The sequence below is a fragment of the Lutra lutra genome, chromosome 8 (assembly GCF_902655055.1).
Source record: "Lutra lutra chromosome 8, mLutLut1.2, whole genome shotgun sequence".
In the NCBI taxonomy this organism is placed as follows: domain Eukaryota; kingdom Metazoa; phylum Chordata; class Mammalia; order Carnivora; family Mustelidae; genus Lutra; species Lutra lutra.
In genome coordinates, this window is record NC_062285.1 from 137,438,198 (window position 1) to 137,459,000 (window position 20,803).

Genomic DNA, 20,803 nt, shown 5'->3' on the forward strand with positions numbered 1-20,803 from the left:
CGTTAGCCCATACCTCATGCCACCTCCACTTCACCATCCACTTCTCGCATGAGAGCATCTCCCTGGGTGGATACAAACCTGGCCTGGAACCCTGGAGGCAAAGGAGTCTGGGAAATGTAGTTCCTAGATTCCCAGCCCCCAAATCCAAGGGAGGTGACAGAAGCCGTTCACAGTAGATGTCCAATGCTGGGAGACAGTTTTCAGCACACCCGGAATCTTAGAATTCTAGTCTGAATATTATTTTGGGAGGCCAAGTTTAAAAGTCTTAGCAGTCTAGGATTCTCCATCTGAGGGGTATGAGTTGACAGGACCTCAGAGGCTGTCCAGTTGTTGTCCACACGCTGCAGGACCTTCCCCTTCACCCCCGGCCGCATGCATGTCACCCCTGAGAGTCCTCCCAGCAAAGCGCCCATGGACCTGCAGGGGCGGGGAGCAGGGCGCCATCTTGCTGGATGGCTGCGCCCATGATAAAGTCTTTCCTCACACGGACCTCAGGCTGCCTCCCCAGTCCACACACCCGCGGCCTCTCATGCCCTGTGGACTGCACAGCTGGTGTTGGCACAGCCGGGTCGCATGGCGTCCCCACAGGGCTATTTCCCCATTGTCTGTGGGGAGGAGGCCCTGGGTCAGAGACTTGACTGGAGCAGAGCTGGGAGTGTGAATTCGAGCAGTGCCCTTCCAGGCAGGATGAGAAAGGGATGGGCCTCCTCTCTGCCAGGTGCTGTCTTCCTCATTCCTTCTAGAGAAATCCTGGAGAGTCTCAGTGGTGATGGAAGGGGGGTGGGTGCTAGAAAGGGGTCCTTGGAGGGGCCCCCTGTCTCTAGGGAGCACTTGGTGAGGAAAGGAGGCCCAGCTGACGGAGGTAGGTTTTTAGGCAAGGGTCCAAGTCCAACTGCTTGAGACCATCAGCTGTCACCCTTCAGCCCTCCACCTGAAATCTGTCTCTGTCCATGTGTCCCTGCAGGGCCCAAGGCGGGCGACTACACCTACCGCGAGGGCCTTGAACACAAGTGTAAGCGGGACATCCTGCTTGGCCGGCTCCGGAGCTCCGAGGACCAGACCTGGAAGCGGATCCGGCCCCGGCCTACCAAGACCAGCTTTGTGGGCTCCTACTACCTGTGCAAAGGTGGGTGCGCTGCGGTGGGGGCCTAGCTCCTCTCACACCCAGCCTTGGCTCTGCCCTTCCTCACTGGTGGGCAGAGGAAGACATTCATCGAGGAGTCATCCCACAGCAGAATGAGCATCTAGGCCCTGTCTTGACAGCTCCACAGACTGGGGGAGAACATTTGAGATGTTCCATTCCAGCTAAAGCCCCTATCGAGTGTGAGGGCCAGGCAGTCCGTGGAGAGTCGTTGCTGTCACGGCTGCAGGGTCCCAAAGGACTGTGGGAAGGATGTGGGGAGAAGCCACATAAAGCACATAGGACTGGTACATAGTAGAGTAAGCGGATTGATAAATATTAGCTTTCAAATGTTATTGTGTTGCCATTGTCCCCACTTTTGGCTCACGTCGACACGGCCGGTATTTAATGGACGTTTGTCGGGTACCTCGCTTGCCGACTTCGATTTCCCAAGCAAGTGTCTTGGAGCAGCCTTCACGGCTCTCTATAAGTAGTCACAGCATTGCTGGGCACTTTTAGTGTCGCCCTTCTGTACCCACCATCATGCATCCTCACAACTCAGGGCTGGGAAGCTAAGGCTTCAGGAGGCTCCGCCTTTGTCCCTCAACACAGCCGGAGGCAGTAGCCCTAGGCTGTCTGGACCAGCGACCTGTCCTCCCAGCAGGATCTTAAGGACATGTCGCTTCTGGGCTTGAAGGCCTCAGTCAGCCCTCCCCTGGCCAGTGTAGATGAAGTCCATACTCTCTGAGGCTTATAAGTCCCCTGTCTGTAACCACTCCCCAAGCACCCAGAACCCGGACTCCTTTGCACACTTGATCTTGATCTTGAACTTGATCAAGCAGCTCCCGGATCTTGGGAAGCCATTCCGTACAGGGTCCCCCGCCCGGTGCAGAGCTGGTTCGGGCACAGAGCAGCCAGTGGTGACTGTCTGTCCATTGGCTCCCTTGTCCTTGTGTGCCAGCAGCCTGGCAGAAGGGTGGGGCAGGGCAGACTTAGAGTGTGAGCAGGGGAGAGAAAGAAAAACCGTTTCCGCCACCAGGAGATGGCAGGACTTCGGGTCATGAGCCTGCTGCCCTCCCAACTTCCTGGTCCCCAGGGTTTTTTTTTGTTTGTTTTTTGTTCTGTTTTTTTTGTTGTTGTTTGTTTGTTTGTTTATTTTAAGATTTATTCGACAGAGAGATAGCCAGAAAGGGAACACAAGCAGGGGGAGTGGGAGAGGGAGAGGGAGAAGCAGGCTTCCTGCCAAGTAGAGAGCCTGATGTGGGGCTTGAACCCAGGACCCTGGAATCATGACCTGAGCTGAAGGCAGACGCTTAATGCCTGAGACACCCAGGCACCCCATGCTTTTTGTTTTAAATTAGGTTCCAGGGGCGCCTGGGTGGCTCAGTGGTTAAAGCCTCTGCCTTCGGCTCAGGTCATGATCTCAGGGTCCTGGGATCGAGTCCTGCATTGGGCTCTCGGCTCAGCAGGGAGCCTGCCTCCTCCTCCTGTCTCTCTCTGCCTGCCTCTCTGCCTACTTGTGATCTGTCTGTCAAATAAATTTAAAAAAAAAAAAAAAATCTTTAAAGTAGGTTCCATACCCAGCGTGGGGTTTAGACTCCTGGCCCCGAGATCAAGAGTTACATGCTCTACCGATTGAGCCAGCCAGGCACCCTTGGTCCCCAGGGGTTTTATTATTTCACTTAATCTGCACAACAACTCAGTGGTCTCTGTTTATGGGACAGACAGCTGAGGAATAACAGGGAATCCCAGCCCAAGTCTGCCAGATTCCAAGGCCCAGGCCCTTAACCAGTGGTATTGTCCTGGTGCATAATGAGAATAAAACCCCGTGTATTTATTTCAAGGCTTGTGTTCATCTTCAAAGCCCTTCATCCTACCTCTCATCCTGCCCAACCCCCAAAAGGCAGCTTTGTGGGGTGGTAGGGTGGGATGATTGCATCCTTAGTGGATGGAAAAGGCAGGCACTGCCCTCAGCATAGGTGTAGAGCCGAGAAGGGACCTGGCCTGGGAAGGGCTTTCCCTGGCTCTGTGGCTTGGCCCCACCCGAGTCCCAAGCAGCAGGCCCCCCGCCCTCCACCACGGTGGGGATGAGCCTGAGTCCCGCCTGCTGCAGCAGAGGTCCTGGGGGCTCTGCGGGCTACCGTCCCGCCTGGCAGAACGTGTGTCCTGTTGCCTCTTTGCAGACATGATTAACAAGCAGGACTGTAAGTACGGGGATAACTGCACCTTCGCCTACCATCAGGAGGAGATCGACGTGTGGACAGAGGAGCGGAAGGGCACCCTCAACCGGGACCTTCTCTTTGACCCACTGGGGGGCGTCAAGCGTGGCAGCCTCACCATCGCCAAGCTCCTTAAGGAGCACCAGGGCATCTTCACTTTCCTCTGTGAGGTACCCGTGCTCCTGTCCCACTTGCCTGCCACCCCACAGTCGATGGCACAGAGGACACTGGGAGGGGCTCCCTGGAGTGCCCTGTTATCAGATGTCAATTCTGACACCTGGGGTTTGGGAGGCCTGACGAGAAAACAGTAGGTTCTTGGACTGCCAGAAAGGCCCATAAGACCCTGTCTTGCTAAAGAAAAGAAAGAGAGTCCTGCCCGCTCTTTCCAGATGGCCATCAGAGGCCAGGGTGGGCACCAGACCCTGTACGAACTTGCCCTCCCCACATCTCCTTGTCCAGCTGTGCGGGCTCTGATGCCCAGCTTGCCTGCCTGTATCCAGGCTGTCCCCTCTCCCGGGAGCGCACTCCCTGTGTTCCCATATCTTGGACGCTCTGAGACTCAGCTCTGATCCCAGCATCTCTAGCAAGTTGTCATAAATTCCTTCCCCAGAGCTGCCACAGCAGACCCTGCCGGCCCCCGGCTTCCCTGCCTGATCGGAGCATGATGAGGGCAGTGTCAGGGTCAGATCCCTCTCCACGTGGAGCCAGAGGTCTGGATCCGGGTTGCTGGCAGGGTTGGTGTCGCTCAGCCCAACCTTGACCCAGTGCACAGCCAGCCCTTCCCCCCGCTGCAACTCTCAGAGCAGGTGGACTGGCCGCTCCCTTCAGAGCTCCCAGCCAGCAGCTGCATGCACTTTCCAAAGCATTTGCAGTTCTGTTGTGTCCTTTCTGAGCTTCCCAGTGAACCTGTGGGACAGCAGGCAGGGTCACCCCAGCGTCCAGCTGAGGAAACTCAGGCCCAGAGACCTAGAGTTACACCCTGCCCCAGGCATCTGGAGTGGTGGGACCACAGAGCCACAGCCCAGGTTATCCAGGGGCCAGAGTCGGAGAGGTGGGGGCCACCGAGCCTGAGGTGCCCTTTCTCACTCCCCTGACTTAGAGCAGGGCTAGCAGGGACCCAGTCTGCCCCTCCCGGGGTGGCTGTGCTAGGTCCCAGCCCCTCTCCTCCCCGGGCAGATCTGCTTCGACAGTAAGCCCCGGATCATCAGCAAAGGCACCAAGGACTCCCCGTCGGTCTGCTCCAACCTCGCTGCCAAGCACAGCTTCTACAACAACAAGTGAGTGGGACCCACAGCCTGGGCCTGGGAGCAGGGGCCCGCCGAGAGCCGGGGTGGTTCAGATCCCTGGGGAGCAACTGATGGGTGGATCTAGGGTGCCAAGGCGAGGTGCAGAATTTAGGGCTCAGAGCCAGCATCTTACAGTCTCTGTTGTACTGATGGGGCTTGGAAGTGGCTCACTCAGTAGGCACGTGAGAGGCCACTTCTCTGACTCCCGTCCGGTACCCTCCACTCTCATGACATTGGCAGCAGACAATGAGTAGGAGGGCCTGGGTCAGGCCTGGCACCCACCTTTGCTCCCTCTGACTCCCCTCGGCTCCGCCCCCACATGGATGATTAGAGCCCGGGGCCCTGAGTCAGACAAACCTGGGTCCCCTCCCAGCCTGGTCAATGCCTGTTTCATGTCCTGTGGCCCTCGGTTTCCCTGTCTGTGAAGTTGATGATGAAGCCAATCTTCTAGGGTTGCCGCGAGCATCGTTAAATTCCTGTCCCACAAATCTAATATATTTGACTTGTGTTTATCTCAACTACCAGACCATTCCTTCTGTAGCTCAGGAGAGCACCCCTTCCCCCCAGAGGCTCAAAATACCCTATCATCTTTGTGTTCTCGCTGCGGTTCTGTGGGTTCCGTATTTTCCTTACTCCCCTCCGAATCTGGCTGGATTGCAGAATTATGGTTTTGTGTGTGTGTGTGTGTTTTAAGATTGATTTATTTATTTGAGAGAGAGAGCATGAGTGGGAAGGGCAAAGGCAGAGGGAAAGAGTCCATGCTGGGCAGGAGCCCCACGCTGGGTGGGAGCCCCACCTGGGCCTCCGGCCCACGACCCCAAGATCACAACCTACAGAGTTACCTCTATGATTACGAAATAGAAACTAAAGAACAACAACAAATAAAATAAATAAAATTGCTGTACCAGAGGAGGTTCTAGAATACTGCTTCTCTGGTTCTGGGGCATCAGGCTGGGAATCTGCCAATCTTCTACCCCCCATTCCCCCGCTGGCACTCCCTTCTCCCAGCCTTCTAGTAGGTGGGATCTGTGGCCTCCTGCTGGCAGTGCCGCCTTGGAGCTGGCCCTGGATTGAAGCCAGGAAAGGAACACACTGCCAGGACTGCCTGAGTGTAGGACCCTCACCTCTTGTCTACTGTGCTGTCCTATTCTGGAAGCCTTTTAATAGGGCAGGAAGCCCCTCCCCTTAGGCTTGCGCTGTACCTGGGAGAGCCACCCCGCAGGACTGGAGGGAGAGGGGAGGGGGCTGCAGCCTGCATCGTGCCCCTCCCCTCCTGCCCTCTGCCTGCCAGGTGCCTGGTGCACATCGTCCGCTCCACCTCCCTCAAGTACTCCAAGATCCGCCAGTTCCAGGAGCATTTCCAGTTCGACGTGTGCCGCCATGAGGTGCGCTACGGCTGCCTGCGGGAAGACAGCTGCCACTTCGCCCACAGCTTCATCGAGCTCAAAGTCTGGCTGCTGCAGCAGTACTCAGGTGAGGGGGCTGGGCAGGGGCGGCCAGGGGGTAGGGGAGAGGCGCAGAATTGGCCCGAGGGTAGATGGGCCAGCCCTGGGCAGGTGGCAGAGGAGGTCACAAGGGGCAGTTACTTGGGGGGGAGGGGGCTCTGCAGGAGCTGTCCCCCCTACCCCCCAGACATCAAAGGACGCAAAGGACACAAAGGACGCAAAGGCTCTGCTCTCAGGGAGCCTCCCACGCCAGAAAGGTCTTGGGTTTATCCCTGGCCGGGCACTGCCGGGGGAACATACGTAGAAAGGGAGAGGAGGCAGAGCCCCGTTATCTGGTTGGTCACCAGCAGGTCACTTCCTCTCACTGAGTCTCCATTTGTCAACCCCTGTGAACTGGTGATTGTACCCTCCACCTCGTGGCACCTGGGCTGCTCAGTGGTTAAGGGTCTGCCTTCAGCTCAGGTCCTTGCTCTCCAGGAACATCTGCGATCTATAAGTAAGGGCAAGGCAGGCCGTGTAACCAGTAGTATAAATCCCACGTTCCATCTGTTCTAGGACACAGGTTTCCCCCACTGTGTGCTGTAATGTAATTTAGCAGCACTGTTTTGGATGTAACATAAAATAACGGTGCATCTAACAATTGATGTCCTCTTAGAGTTGATGAAACAGGGTTATGTAATTTCAGACGTGATCAGTGCTGAGAGGAAAGTAAAGCAAAGCAAAAGGCTGGGGAGGGGCTCAGGCTGGGGCATTTGGGATAAGATGGTCAGGGAGGACCTCCTGGGGAGGTGTTGTTTGAGCGAGGAAGGGTAGGGTGAGCATGCCGGGCAGAGGGAGGGCAAGGCTGGAGGCCTTGAGGCAGGAGCCAGCTTGGTACAGAAACACTGCCCTCGAGAGCGGAGCGGCTTAGTGCCTGGCGGGAAGAGGTTGGTCGGGACCCAAGTGTGTAAAAGTCTCTAGGTCATGCACAGAGTCGGGATTGTTCTGAATATGCAGGGTCTGGAGGGATTGGGGGGGTGGAGGTATATGATGGATCAATATTTTTTAAAAGTCGCTCTGGCTCCTGGGTGGAGAATAGAGGGGTGAGGGCGAACAGAGGGGGAACAGGGAAGGTGTGGCCCAGGCCAGGGCGACAGTGGTGGTGGTGGAAGTAGTGATCCTGTTCTAGGGATATATTGATGATGGAGCCAGCAGGAGCTGTTGATGGACCAGATATGAAATAGGAGACAAAGGATGGCCTCAAGGTCACTGCAAGGTTTTGAGCAGAGTAACTGGAAGGATAGGGTTGCTATATTCTCAGAAGGGGAGGCTGTGGAAGGACCAGGTTTTGGGTGGGGGGGCCACGTCCCATCAGGCTCAGTGTGGAACGTAGGGAGTTTGAGCTGCCTCTTGGGTTTCAAGCGGAAATGTGGAGCAGGCAGCCGGATGGGGAAATTTGGAAGTCACAGGTGAGGTCTGGGCTGTATTTGGGAATCCTCAGCAAGAAAATGGGTATCAAGTACGGTGCCTGGCCCAGAGTAAGCCTCCAGTGACCAGCGGTCACCATGGAGCAGTATCCATAGGACAATGTCAAAAGGAAATCAGTCTGAGAAAGGGACTGGAGGAGATGGGAGAGGCTCCAAGCTGTGCCTCAGAGGCTGGGTTCCACCGTCAGCAGTCAGACTAGGAAGGTCTGGGCCACCAGGTTCGGGTGTCTGGCCCTTTGCTGACCTTAAACAAAGAGCATTGGCCCCTCATTGAGCTAGTGAGGCTGGGCCAGGCATGGAGCCCTGAGAACAGTGGGCTAGGGGCTGCCAAGCAGCAGTCAGGCCTGAGACCCTGCTGAGGGAGGGGGGCTGAGTAGCTGGGGAGACCCTGGCATGAGGGTAGGGGAGTTACCGTGCCCTGCCGCTGGCCCAACACCTTTCTCCTGCATTTCCCCACTCTTGGCTGCATGGATTCTCCTGCTCCCTGTGAGGGCTTAGAGCAGGTCCTCCATTCCCAACTGAACAAACAGGCCCAGAGAGGATGAGTGTTTTCCCTGCTCCCCATGTCTCTCCATGGCGGGGCCTGGCTGGGGAACGGGGCTCCTTGTGCCTGGGCCCGGGTGGCACCCTGCCAATCCCCTGCCTCTCTCCTCGCTGAGCTCCTTCACGGACACCCGTGTCTGGTCCCGCCCTCCACAGGCATGACCCACGAAGACATCGTCCAGGAATCCAAGAAGTACTGGCAGCAGATGGAAGCCCATGCCGGGAAGGCCAGCAGTGGCTTGGTGAGGCCCTGGGTTGGCGCTGGGGGTGGGATCCAGTCCCCAGGGGCCATTCTCCATCCCTGTAATGGAACCTCATTTCAGACTTACCCAGGAAATTATCAGAATGGTACAAAGAATTCCTGTGTACCCGTTTCTAGGTTCCCCAGATAGTAACCCATTTTACCACATTCTGCACTTGCTTCACCCTACGTGTGTGTGTGTGTGTGTACATCCACACATAAATATTTGTGTACAATTATATACATATCTTCTTCTGAACTGTTTGAGGGTGAGTTATAGACGTGATGCCCCTAAATACTTTGGTGTCTATTTCATAAAAATAAAGCCACGGTCTTACATAATAACCACAGGACAATGGCATCACAGAACTAACATTGGGATAATTTTTCAGATTATGGTGTCCTGTTAGTGAGATTTTGTGAATCATCCCGAAATCCCAAGTGACACTGCATTCATTAGTTGCGTCTGTCTAGTCTCTCTCTCTCTCTCTTTTTTTTTTTGAAGATTTTATTTATTTATTGAGAAAGAGAGAGGGACAGAAAGTGCACAAGCGGGGAGGAGGGGCAGGAGGAGAAGGGAGCCCAACTGGGGACTCGATCCCAGGATCCTGAGATCATGACCCGAGTCGAAGGCACATGCTTAACCGACTGAGCCACCCAGGCGCCCCCATCTCGTTTCCTTTAATCTAGAGCAGTCCCCCGGCCTTTCTTGTCCTGCATGGCATTGATGGTTTTGAAGAGCAGCTGTCTTGTACAAGGCTCACCCGTTTGAGATTGTCTGATGGTTCCTCAAATCCCAGAGCTGGTGTTATGTTCTCAGCTCAGTCCTCAGGAGGCCCGTCACCGCGGTGTGTCCCTTTACTGGTGATAACTTGGTTAGACGCACCTGCCCTGTAGAAGTTTCTCTACTTCGAAGTTACGTTTCCCCCTTCGTAATGCACAAGCGTCTTCTAGGGAGGGTCCCTGACACCCGTGTCAACATCCTGGTATTCCTTCCCACGGGTCGTATCACCTCCCATCCGTCCCTGTCCTCACCCACCTGCTTCTGAAGAAGTGAGCTATGGCACTGTGGCATTTGCAGATGGGGAAACTGAGTCTCAGAGCATGCTAAAGACTAACCTGGGGGCACACTCAGTGGTGTAAATGCCTGGTTCTCTAACATCGCTCTGTTCCCCTACCACCCGACCCCATTCCCGCCACCCTGAGGATGTCTCACCCATAAAATGGGGATCATAATCCTGCCTGGCATGTCCCGGGGTGGGCGTGAGGGTCACAGACGCTGACCAGGCTGCAGCTTTCCGAGTTCCTGCGCTGTGCCCTCCCTAATCCTCCCAAGAGGTGAGGACCACTATAGCCCTGGATTACAGTGGGGACAGGACGGATGGTCTCGGGCCCAAGAGATAGTGTGAGGTGAGACCTCTGTGCCATCCACACATGAGGGACACCCCCTTCCCCAGGCCAGGCCCACCCACTGGTCACTTTGGGAGGATGCTGGCCCCCTGGCCCCCACTGAGGCCAGCATGGGGGTGGGAGTGAACCAGGGAGCAGGGCAGGCTGGCCCCCAGGACTGCCTGGTACCCCGGGAACATCTACCTCTCTCTCTCTCTCTCTCTCCCCCTAGCCTGTCTTTCTGCTCGTTTTTCCTTCTCTTCCTGCTTCCTGCTTGCTCCCCTCCTCTGTCCCTTCCCCCTCCCTGCCATGTGGTTTGGTTTTTGTTCCTGGCCAGGATCCCGGCTGAAAAGCAGTGAGGGGCTTGGCTTGGACCTCCAGTGTTCTCTTAGAGGACTGAGCCCTCACTACCTCTCACCCCTTCCTCCTCCTCACGGCTGCCCCCAGGGTCCCCAGGTGTTCTGACAGGTTTCCACCCCCTCTTGCTGCCAGGGCCCCCCCCCCAGGCCCACCCAAGACGCCCCCCCTTGGGCCTGGCTCTGGAGCAGGGCTTCTGTGCCAGGCTTGGCCACGACTAGGGCATGCGGCATCTTGCTTGCTTGCCGTCAGAGGGCGGGGCTGGCAGCCCTGCGAGGCCTGTGAGCCCGGGTAGAAGCTGCTCGGGTCCCGTGCCCATGGCTCTGCAGCTGTGCCATCCCACAGAGAGGCACAAGCACCTGCCTCTCGCCAGGTTCCTGTCCTCAGGCCACTTACCGGGGAGTGGCTTAGCAACCTCTCCCAGCCTCTGCTTTTATCCACTCACATGGGAATGACCCCACCTATCCTCCAGCCCCACCAGACCTGCCGCAAGGAGCTGCTGAGGCTGTAGGGTTGTGAAAAGGGAAGTTCAGTGAACTGGCAAGGCTGCCCATGAGAGCCGTCCCCACTTACCTCATCTGTGAAATGGGTCCCCTCAGGCTTCTGTGAGAATCCAGTGGAACACCTGGAAATCTGGAGTGATGTGGAGAACCTCCTGCCCACCCCTAGCCCAGTGCATGCCCCAGTTACAAAGGTCTCCTTTTTCCTTGTCACCGAGGTGACATGGGGGTCATCCTTGGGCCTAGCCAGGCTGCAAGTATCTCCAGCACCAGACCAGGGGTCAGTGAACACACGTAGACAGAACCTCTTCCTGCTCAAGGACAGGCTCTGAACTAGGGAGTGCCAGGCACACAGGGGGCTCCCATGGTGGGGGACATGTGTCCTCTTCCAGCCTGCGGGGGAGAGAGCTGCCTGGAGGCATGACCCCCCCCCCCCCATCTGCGGCTCCAGGGAGGAGAGGGGTGCTCTAGGTCACAGGAGAGGCAGTAGGTGAGCCAACATAGCTGTGTGAGGGGCTGAAGGGGGCAGAAGACAAACCTGCTTGGGCATTTTTCCCACCTTTCACCCCCCACCCCATCCCAGGGGTGCAGAAGACTAGGCCATCCTGCCTGCCAAGGAAAGGCTAGAGAAGAAGATGGGCAATGAACATGGTGGGGCCCGAGGGGGTCCAGGGCTGCCTGGAAGTCTGTGCCACCCCCCAAGGCAGGCTCCTGTGTGAGTGGCTTCCTGCCCAGGCTGTCCACCGGGCCTGGGCCTCATGCCAAGCTGAGTTGACCAACATGAGGCAGTTTAGGTAGTGTGGGAGCTGCTAGGATGGGCAGCTGCCACTTAGAAGCGCTCCAGGGAAGGCTTCCTAGAGGAGGTGGGGCTCGAGCTGGGTTTTGAAAGTTTCCAAAATCGGCCTGAAGACGTCCAGAGGAAGGGCATTCCGGGTGGAGGGAACAGCATGTGCAGAAACATGCCAGGCGCAGGGAGATGCCAGCAGCTCCAAAGAGCAGACCCAGGGGACTAGCCAGGCAAGGCAGAGAGTGGTTGCAGGAACCAGGGGTCCTGTCTCAGGCCTGGCTCCCACACTCAGGCCGGCGGGGTTGCCTAGCATGGGGAGGTTACTTCCCTCTGGGAAGTAGTGATGGGCTGGCTCATTCTAAGGCTCCGGGTGGCCCTAGCACTCTGGGAGGCCACCTACGGGACAGACCCCAGGCGTCAGCCTGGATGACTCCCAGCCCTTTTGCCCCACAGGGCGCCCCTCGGACACACGGGCCCAGCACCTTCGACCTGCAGATGAAGTTCGTGTGTGGCCAGTGCTGGAGGAACGGGCAGGTGGTGGAGCCTGACAAAGACCTCAAGTACTGCAGTGCCAAGGCCCGGCACTGGTGAGCTGGGCGGGGGCTGGGGGGGCACCGGTGAGCCGGGCGGGGGCGGGGCCTGAGGGGGCACCAGTGAGCCAGACGGGGGGTGCCCAGCAGAGCTGCATGAGGGAGGAGGCCGGGGCTGTCCCCCAGGCCTCCCCACAAGCCCCCTCTGTCCTGCAGCTGGACCAAGGAGCGGCGGGTCCTTCTGGTGATGTCGAAGGCCAAGAGGAAATGGGTGTCAGTGAGGCCGCTGCCTTCCATTCGCAACTTCCCACAGCAATACGATGTGAGCGCCCGGAGCGGGGAGCAGGGTGGTGGTGGGAGCTCAGGTGTGGGGGCTGAGGCGCCCCAGAAGGGCCTGCCTGCCGCCCGGGGCTGTGCAGACCGCGGCAGGACTCAGCCGGCTCTCCCCACGCCCACCTTGCAGCTCTGCATCCATGCGCAGAACGGCCGCAAGTGCCAGTACGTGGGGAACTGCTCCTTCGCACACAGCCCGGAGGAGAGGGACATGTGGACGTTCATGAAGGAGAACAAGAGTGAGGGCAAGAGGGGCGCCTGGGTGGCTCAGTGGGTTAAAGCCTTTGCCTTCGACTCAGGTCATGATCTCAGGGTCCTGGGATCGAGCCCCGCATCGGGCTCTCTGCTCAGCGGGGAGCCAGCTTCCTTCCTCCCTCTCTGCCTGCCTCTCTGCCTACTTGTGATCTCTGTCAAATAAAAAACCTTTAAAAAAAAAAAAGAAAGAAAGCGTGAGGGCAAGAGCGGGCCCAGTGCCCCTGTGGTGCCAGACCCTCTCTTCAGCAGGCCCAGGAGCACCTGCTCCCTCTCCCTTTGCCACCCCAGACCGTACCCTCTCTGCGTCTTCTCTTGCTGACTGGGCAGCCCAACAGCAAGGCCTGGGGTGCCCCCAGCTCACAGGTCCAAGGGTGGGGGGATTGGGGCAGAATGGAGGGAGGATCCCTTCCCACCGAGCACCTCTCTTCCCCTCCAGTCTTGGACATGCAGCAGACCTATGACATGTGGCTGAAGAAACACAACCCAGGGAAGCCGGGGGAAGGGACCCCAATCAGTTCTCGGGAAGGGGAGAAGCAGATCCAGATGCCCACAGACTACGCCGACATCATGGTAACGGCCTGCTTTGGCCCGGGTCTGAGGCTGATCTGGGAGGGCATGGGGCGGCCCCGGCATCCCCGGGTGGGGGTGGGGGTGGGCCGGGGAGCAAGGAGTGGGCACCCACGGCGGCTGTGCCCCCAGATGGGCTACCACTGCTGGCTCTGCGGCAAGAACAGCAACAGCAAGAAGCAGTGGCAGCAGCACATCCAGTCCGAGAAGCACAAGGAGAAGGTCTTCACCTCCGACAGCGACGCCAGCGGCTGGGCCTACCGCTTCCCCATGGGGGAGTTCCGGCTCTGCGACAGGTGCTCACTGGTTGGCCAGGACCATGGGGCGGGCTCGGCGGGACCTGGTGGGCAGCGGGGTAGACCTGAGATGAGCCTGTGTCCAGCCCTGGCTCTCCCTGGCCTGGAGAGAGCAGCACACAGAGTGGGGTGTCCCTCGAGGGGACAGCCGCTCCTGGGGGTGCGGAGCGTGGGGGCACAGCGGGGCTGGGTGGTGGGGGCTCAGAACTGCCAGACCCCCACCCGGAGCCCTGGGGCAGATCCCAGAGGGCGCTGGGACGGGCCAGCTTTCATCGGGACCCAGGCGCCCAGGGAAAGGCTTGTCTTCGGGGGAGGTTAAGCCGAGGGTCTATAGCTGGTGATGGAAAGGGTGTGGGGCTTGGGCAGTGAGCCTCCTGCTGCCCACAGGCTCCAGAAGGGCAAGGCCTGCCCAGATGGGGACAAGTGCCGCTGCGCTCACGGGCAGGAGGAGCTCACCGAGTGGCTGGACCGGCGTGAGGTGCTGAAGCAGAAGCTGGCCAAGGCCCGCAAGGATATGCTTCTGTGCCCACGGGACGACGACTTTGGCAAATACAACTTCCTGCTGCAAGAGGATGGGAACACCACTGGTGCCGCCCCAGAAGCCCCTGTGGCCGCCGCTGTCACTGGGGAGTAGGGCCAGCTCTGGGCCCTCGGGTGAAGTCCTAGCTAGGGTCAGGGGCAGGGGTGGGGACAGAGGGCCTGATAGGAGGGCCAGGGCAAGCTGGGGCTGGGGGTGGGGGGCCGCCCTCCTCAGGCAGCCCCCGGCCCCCTGGGGCCCTGTCCATCCTCTCTGCCCCCACCACCTGTGTGCATACCCAGGTGCACATGCTGCAGCCCTAAGCGGTCCCAGGGTCCTCATCCTGCTGGAACCCCGGGCAGATACCCTCCAATCCCCGGCTCTTCTGGTTGGGGAGGGAGGGGCCTGGCCGACCCCTCCAGCTTCAGCCTACAGCTTTAACTTCTGTCTGGTCCTAAAGGGGGCCCAAAGCTCAGGGCTGGGGAGCCTGGGGTCCCCACTTGAATCTGCAGCGGGAGGGTCCTTCTCCCTGCCCCACCCTCCCCCCATCCTCACCTCCCCTGGAGGGGAGGGCAGATCAGGACACAACAGAGGGCTGGAGGCCCCAATTAGCTTTAAAATGCAGCCCCAGGATGGAGCTGGGAACACAATACAGGTCGCTTGCCCTCTGGGGCCTCAGTTTCCCCTGTGGTTAGAAGAGTGGGAGGGGCTGGGCTTGATGATCTCTGGAGCTTCTCCAGTCAGGCCACCAGCCCAGCCCTCCTCCTGTGGGCCACGGAATGTGGCTGTAGGTGCTCAGAGTCCTTGGAGATGACTCAGCCCAAAAGCCCTTACTGCAGAGAGGGAGACTAAGACCTGGGAAGGACGGGTGATCTGCCAGGCTCTCCAGCCCAGGGCACGAGGTAGAGCCTGGAGGCAAACTGTAGTTGAAAGGTTAAAGACCAGATGTCTGCTGGACCCTCCACGCTCTGGGCAGGTCCATGACAGTCTCCAAATCAGTGTGGCATTGGGTCCCAGGCAGCGCCCCCCTGTGGGCTGAGGAAGGGAGGCTCAGGGGGTTGGTCATGTCAGCACCCTGCAGAGGGACTGTCCCCTCCTTAGGATGGTGGTGGGGAGTGTGGCAGCAGGTTACTTCCCACGCCCACTTGGGGTACTGGTAACGGGCTGGGCACCCATGGACGCACCTTCTGCAGGATGAACCGGAAGGAGGGGGAAGTGTGGGGGTCAGGGAACACAGAGAGAAGGGAGATGACGCTGGGCACCCAGCATGGCCCTCTCCCTCCTCTCCCCAGACCTAGACGTACAGTTGTGCCTGTCTGTCCTAGCCTTCCCTGATTCCCTGCCCCGCCAGCTACCTGGGACCTCAGCCGACCCCCAGCCCCTGCCCCTAGCCACTAAGCCCTGTCCCATCCGTCTCGTCTGACTTGTCTGCGTGCGCCCCTTCCTCTCCATCCCACTCCCTATGGGCAGACCCAGCCTCTCCTGGTTCCCAAGACATTCCAGATTGTCCCACGCGGTTGGCACAAAGAGTGGGGCCCCCCCGGAAGGAACCGGGGACCACAGCAGGAGTCAGGTGTGGGGGTGAGACAGAATGGAATGCCCCTCATTTCTCCTCAAGCAAGGATTGATAGTGAGCGATGATGTGATTCTGGGCACCCGGGCACAGAGAACCCTGTTTCTCTAGCTGTCACTGCCCAGCCTTCCCCAGTAACCATGGCATGCACCCTTTCCTCTCCCTGTCCCCTTCCCCCAGCGGGCCGGCACCCGGTGCAGCGTAACTGGAGGGGAGGAAAGACCACACCCAAGGTGAGGGCCGTGGCCGTGAATGTCGATGACACTTGTTTTCCCTGATCCGTGGTGTTGCAGTCTGTCGTCACCAGCCTTGTTTTTAGTGTGTATATATGTCGCCCCCGTGATGCATATATACACAGGTATTAAATATATCGCTCTATATAATATTATATATGTGTGTGGTATCCAAGGAATGACTTCTAATGAGGGCTAAAGATAAAGAATTTGGCCAGAAAATGCAGCCATCCTGGTGTAATTAAGAGGGGTTTTTCAGATGCAGGGACTTAGAGCCGTGGGTTGGAGGGGGGTTGGCAGTGGGGGTGGGAGGCGCCCCACCTGGGCCCGGTTTCCAGACCATTCTGGCCTCGCTGGGAGAGAGCACTGGTGCTCCAGGAAAGGAAATGATTGGTGTTTGTCTCCCGTCCAGAAGAATAGAATTAGAGTCCAGATTTTTCTTCTTCAACCTGTTATCCATCCAGGGGCCCTTGGGATCTGGGGCTCCCTGGCCTGGCCAGAGATGGATCCCCCCTGTCCCGGGTTGGGAAGAGAGCAAGAGGCAGGGGGTGGGGGGGACAGGAGTCCACTTTGAATGATGAGGGTGATTATTTCAGTCGTGACCCCGACTGGGAGGCTTGGAGAGTTGAATCAGGGGCCTGTGCCCACTGCCAGCGGGCAGACGAGACTTCAAACATGGTGGGGTGGGGGGCAGGTGCCCCAACATGAGTGTCCCTTTGGGGCAGGGGAAAGAGGGATGCTGCATTTCTCAGCTGGGCAGTAATCAATTTAATGGTCCTTTTAAAATGTCTGTGTATTAAAAATTTAAGAATACCACACTTTAATATTAAATATTCATAAGGTCTAGTATCTTGATAATAATGTAGATGTTTTAATAACAATTTTTGTCCTTCTTAAAATAAAATGAAAGAAACTTGATTCTTTTAGCCTTTGTTCTAGAAAATGTGTGCACTTTGACCTCTCCCCCCCACCCCGAGGTGTTACTCCTGTTCTTCCCTGCCTGTCCCTTGTGCCTGGGGGCCTGGGCTGCTTGGTATCTGTGGGGCAGAGCTGCCTGGCGCACTGGGCAGGCCTAAAGGCGGACATTCCAAGGGGTGAGGGGCAGAAGGTCTGTGTCCCTGTGTAAACAGGGCAGCCCAGCTGACCGCAGCTCAGGCAGCACCTCGGCTGGCGGGGACAAGCTGTACTGTGTACAAGTGGGCCCAGCAGCCACCCTTCGCCCTGCTCCAGCCTGCCCACTCCCAGCCCTTTGCTTAGGGCCGTCAGAGGTACTCACCCCTCCCCGCTCCCATCAAGGGCACCGTCTTGAGTTCAGAGGGCTGGCTCTGTGCCCTTTCTGGGTGTGGCTTTCCAGAAAAGTAAGGGGCCACACCACGCTTCGGAATAAGATTCTGACTGCACCGGGGACTCATCGGGGCCCAGATTTCTCATCCTTAAAAAGGGAGAGTGTATTAGATTGGGGATTCTCGAGTAGGGGAAGCCCATCTCTGCTGGGATGAGAGGTGCTTTTCCAGATCTCTTGCATCGTGCGCGTCGCGGGTGATGAAGGGGAGTCCCAATGGGAGGGGCTGCACGTGTTCAAGAACGAGAGCTCACCCCACGGCTTGCAACTACAGTGTGGAGTGGCACCGGGACAGGGGTCCAAGGCCTGTGACTTCTCCAAGGTGGAGTCCTTTGGGTCAGATATGCAGAGGGGCTCAGGGAGTTGATGAATGTCCAGATGAGCCAGAGGAACCACCAACTTGACCAAGCGCCTTCTGCGCACAGGCACTGCATGCGGCGTGTCCGTTCTCTACTGTGGTCCTGCACGTTTGATGTCCAGCTCTTACAGATGTTCGGCAGAGTTTCCAACGACCCTCAGAAAGGAGACAGTAAAACAAGAACCACTGGGAACTGAGTGATTGGCAAAGGTCCCTTCGGCACTGATGTTCTGGGGTTCTCAGCACCCCTGGAAACACCATAACAACCAAAGTGGCCCAGCAAGGTACCACCCCCGGAGGAAAAATGCAGGCCTGTCCTCGGGCTGGGGAGATCGTGAACCTGCATCCAGACCTCCTCGAACTCAGAAAAATCAAAGAAAGGAAGAAAAGCAGGACCTGGCGGATGAAATTCTTAAATTCTCTACATTCCCCTAAATTCTCTTCTGGTCCTCCTTTAGCTCAAAGGGCTAAACAGTGAGCACCCACTCTATCTCAGGTCCTGGGAACACGGGTCCTGAAGAAACATGGCTTCCCTTGACTCCACAGTCTGCCAGGGGATACAGACCCACAAGGGAGAGTGTAGGAAGGTAGGATAGGCACAGTGGTGGGGGGTACTGCAGGTGTCAGATCCCCGGAGGGCTTCCTGGAGGAGGCAAAAAAACAGAAGAGAGGCCTGAGGAGATTGCCGTATCACTGTCCTCGACGTGCACACACTGTCCTGCATCTGTCTTTTTTTTCTGTTGTATTTCACGTGTGCGTCTCCAAGCCCCGGTGAAAGCTACATATTTACAATCGGTGGCTGACCCTTCCTCCATCAAGGGGCCAGAGCTGGCTTGAGCAGCCTCCGGTTACTGAGCCCTTGTCTGTTTCTGGTCTTCACGCCTGTGGGTAAGGGAGGCAGGGAGCGCCCCCCACCACCAGTATGGGCCCCCAGCAGGCTCCTCCTGCCGGCCTCTGGGGAAGCTGCTGCTAGGGAGGGCCACCTGGGCAGGTGGGGTGGCTGTCAGGGACCTGCAGGTGGGTGGGGGGAAGCTCTGCGCCTCTCTAGAGAAAGCCCTGGAGGACTCTGCCAGAAAGCTCGTCCACATAACCCCCTACGGGGGACCGTCTACAGTGGGTGTCAGACCTCTGAGCCAGGAAACCGAAGTGCAGACCTTCCCAACATTGCCGCCTGGAGGTCCCTTCCAGAGGTCTCCAGATTTCTCTGCAGGCTCCCCCCTCCCTATCTTTCCCCTCTCCAGCTGCCTGACCCAGCAACCCGCTGATGTCGCCCCTGTGTGACCACAGGTGACGCTGCCAACTGGATACCCTGGGTGCAGAGGAGGGGTGCCACGTGGGCTGACTTGCAGTGGCATGAAAATCCCCTAAGGGTAGGGACCTGCCTGGCAGGGTTTGTCACAAGGTCTAGGCTGGTGCCAGGTATGCAGTAAGCACTCACGCACCGTCTTAGATACTTAGAAACATTTGTACATTGAAAGGGTTCTGCAGAGGGGCGTCTGGGTGCCTCAGCCGGTGAAGCATCTGCTTTTGGCTCAGGTTATGATCCTGGGGTCCTGGGATCGAGCCCTCCCGGGTGGGGCTCCCTGCTCCATGGAGAGTCTGCCTCTCCCTCTCCTCTGCCCCTCCCCCCTGCCCTGTGCTCTCTCCCTCTTGCTCTCTCAAATAAATAAATAAAATCTTAAAAGAAGAAGAAGAAAGTGTTCCGCAGAGTTCATGAGGATGAAATGTCATTCGGCAGGTGGCTCATTTCCGAGACAGGTAGGCATTTCCTGTTGCCTCTGGAATCGTGCAGTCTGTGGGCGCCCACCCACTCCACATTCGTGGTGAGCTGGTCTAGCACGTGAGGGGGTTCTTGGGTCAAGAGGTGGTTCAGTCAGGCCCAGCCTGAAAACCCCAGGTCAGCCTGAGGCAGCCAGCACCCCAGGCCCACCTCACCCTCACCGCCCAGTGTCTCAGAAGCAAAGGGCACTGGAAGGATAAATAAGAAACTAAATTTGTGGGGCACCTGGGTTGCTCAGTGGTTTAAGCCTCTGCCTTTGGCTCAGGTCATGATCTCAGGGTCCTGGGATCCAGTTCCACATAAGGCTCTCTGCTCAGCAGGGAGCCTGCTTCCCTTCCTCTCTCTCTGCCTGCCTCTCTGCCTACTTGTGATCTCTGTCTGTCAAATAAGTAAATAAAATCTTTAAACAACAAACAAACAAACAATAAAGAAACTAAGTTTGTTTATGAGGAAGAGGAATGGGGAGGAAGGACAGGAGTAGAAATCAAAAGTGTTGAGCTTTGTGCCGTATAATGATTTTTGTATTCAAAACTTGAAATTAATTTGTAATTAATTGGGGGAAAGAGCATAGTTGGGGGAGGGCTAGTAGGAAAGAAGGGAGGGTGATCAGAAGACAGGCAGAGGGCTGTCGGGGAGGGGAGCGTCCAGAGAGGTTCCTGGAGAATTTTTGCTTCTGTATGAAGTAGAGTTTTGGAAAGCTCTAGAAATCATCTACATGGAGGATGCTTATTGCATCCAGTTTGGCGTGTCAGAGACATGGAACCAGAGCTGAAAGGAGCTTCAGAGGTCACAACACCAAGGAGATTGGGAATTGAGACCTAGAGATCTTGTTCAAGATCCCACATCGGTGTGTGGCAGAACCCAGAGCCTGACACCATCCCCCACCCCCACCCCACCAGCCAAGTCTGATGTCAGTCTTCGGTGGAGGGGGACATGCAGAGCCTTGGCTTTGACCACACGTTCAGGTGGCCTGGGGACCACAGAGACCAAGGTCTTGGTGAGAGGGACAGAAAGCAAACAGTCTATTGCCACTAAGGTCCGCAGGACGGGCTGGGAAGCAGGACATCACCCAAGAGGAGTCTAAGCTGGGTTTGCAGAGCTGCTCCCTCTCGGGGGTGCCTGTTCTGCCTGCCCACCCAGGGCTGGTCTGCCCGGCACCTGCCTCTGTTCCCCTCCCCGGAAGACTAAAGGAATCCCAGACTGCAGCTTTCCTCGATTCTTTTAGGACAGCAAGCTTCAGGCTCTGCTGATGGTGCAAAGTCCCACTTACCCACACCCCGTGCAAACCCCCGTGCCTTGCATACAGGTGTCAGCGCCGAAGCACGCCAACACCCCTCGAGGCTCACAGGCTCGCAGGTACATGCGTGAAGCCCCTTCCTGTGCGGGTGTGTGCTAACACAGAGTATGTCCTTTGTGCTGAGCTGCCTGGGGTGCTGGATGTCAGGTCCCAGCCCACACTGATTCCCAAGGCCGGCCCTGCCCTCTGCAGCGCTGGGCCACCAGCAACCCCCAACCGCCCCCACCCCCCGCCGAGTGTGCCTGAGTGTGCAGTGCATGCTCGCTGTGGGCGTGGAGCCATCTCACTGCTCTCACCTGGGAGCCTGGTTATGGCTCCCAGCCTGGGGGAGAACTTCCCTTTGCAAAGTTAGATAACAGGCCGGGCTCT

General features: G+C 57.6%; 1 protein-coding gene across 5 annotated transcripts in view; it reads left to right on the forward strand.

Annotated features, from left to right (window-relative positions):
* ZC3H7B (zinc finger CCCH-type containing 7B) overlaps positions 1-16,575 on the forward strand; it is a 57,886-nt gene extending 41,311 nt beyond the window's left edge. For all 5 annotated transcript variants that reach the window (XM_047741739.1, XM_047741738.1, XM_047741740.1 and 2 more), the window contains exons 13-23: positions 965-1,126; positions 3,304-3,509; positions 4,516-4,616; positions 5,917-6,098; positions 8,236-8,321; positions 11,807-11,940; positions 12,100-12,205; positions 12,347-12,455; positions 12,908-13,041; positions 13,171-13,334; positions 13,722-16,575. In XM_047741739.1, the coding sequence (XP_047597695.1) occupies positions 965-1,126; positions 3,304-3,509; positions 4,516-4,616; positions 5,917-6,098; positions 8,236-8,321; positions 11,807-11,940; positions 12,100-12,205; positions 12,347-12,455; positions 12,908-13,041; positions 13,171-13,334; positions 13,722-13,968 (1,631 nt within the window). In that variant the 3' untranslated portion in view covers positions 13,969-16,575. The remainder of the gene's footprint in view (positions 1-964; positions 1,127-3,303; positions 3,510-4,515; positions 4,617-5,916; positions 6,099-8,235; positions 8,322-11,806; positions 11,941-12,099; positions 12,206-12,346; positions 12,456-12,907; positions 13,042-13,170; positions 13,335-13,721) is intronic.
* The last annotated feature ends 4,228 nt before the right edge of the window (positions 16,576-20,803 follow it).